Source organism: Nematolebias whitei, chromosome 6 (genome assembly GCF_014905685.2).
Source record: "Nematolebias whitei isolate Nwh7 chromosome 6, NemWhi1, whole genome shotgun sequence".
Classification (NCBI taxonomy): Eukaryota; Metazoa; Chordata; class Actinopteri; order Cyprinodontiformes; family Rivulidae; genus Nematolebias; species Nematolebias whitei.
This window is the reverse complement of record NC_056503.1, coordinates 3,485,490-3,486,538: the sequence shown is the minus strand read 5'-3', so window position 1 is coordinate 3,486,538 and position 1,049 is coordinate 3,485,490. Positions and strand designations below refer to the sequence as shown.

The following is a 1,049-nucleotide window of genomic DNA, read 5'->3' as shown; positions in this document are numbered from 1 at the left end:
GGCGGTTCGTTTCTTTGGCTCGTGACGTTACGAGTGCGGTGTGAACCAATCACAGTCGTTGTTCCGCAGCCGGACTGACGTCATCGTTAAAGCAAAATGAGCCATCCTGCCCGTTACTCGGTTCCAAACTGAACAACTGCAAGATGACGGAGGACGCGGCTACAGCGTGTGGCTGATGGAAGCCCGCTGGTGTCGTCCGGCCGCCATCATTCCTCACCCGCCTCTGCTGCTGAACAGCGTCTGAAGACAGGGGGCACCGACCATCGGGATGATCTCCAACTAACTGCGGGGTGAGTGGATGCAGTTACACCACCCTGATGGGTGCGCGCGCACACCTCTCACTCTGTCATGAAACTAGTAACTACGTCCTCACCGACTGGAACACTTTTAAAGCCACAAGCGGATGAAACGTGACAGCAGAACAAGTCGTTTAGGTGAAGTGTGCTGAAAATAAGGGCTGGGCCCCTCAGATATACTCGGTGTAACCTTCGTGCGTGAGCAGGAGAAGTGCTGGGGTGGTTTAAAGGTCCTGTTTGTCCCGGTGAACTGTGCAGCAGCTGCCGCATGGTCCTGCCAGCTGCTGCACAGTTCACCGGCTCTTCATGATGCTCAGGAACTCTGTGGTGAGCTGCCGCTCATCCAGCAGCTTCAGGGTCGAGAAGTTACGGGTCTCATGTCCTCTCCGCCTCTTCCACACACAGCAGTCCTGCTTTCAGCACCAAGCAACGCTGCTGGCGGGCGATAGCGTTGTCTCCGCGCTGCAGCTGCAGCTGGGCTCGAACCTGCTCCTTTTGGCTCAGGGCAGCATCACAGCACGCGGAGCACCTCACCGTCTCCTGTCCGTGTAACGTTAGACCCGCTTCAGTCTTTTTCCACTGTCCTCACCAGCACACGCCAGCTGCAGGGATGTGTTTCACACAGGACTGCTGCACATGTGGCCAAAACAAACCACTTTACTGAAATACAGGCAGCCATGATTCTATCAGTCAGGCCTCTCTTGTAAATGAGTCCCCGCGGCTCAATGACACTAACCTGTATAAATAAAGGTT

At 55.4% G+C, this 1,049-nt stretch overlaps 1 protein-coding gene across 1 annotated transcript in view; it reads right to left on the bottom strand.

Moving 5' to 3' along the window:
* Positions 1 to 671: 671 nt before the first annotated feature.
* LOC119411481 (tubulin-specific chaperone cofactor E-like protein) overlaps positions 672 to 1,049 on the bottom strand; it is a 38,163-nt gene continuing 37,785 nt past the window's right edge. Inside the window, exon 8 of the mRNA XM_037678431.1 lies at positions 672 to 836. Coding sequence (XP_037534359.1) covers positions 672 to 836 — 165 coding nt within the window. The remainder of the gene's footprint in view (positions 837 to 1,049) is intronic.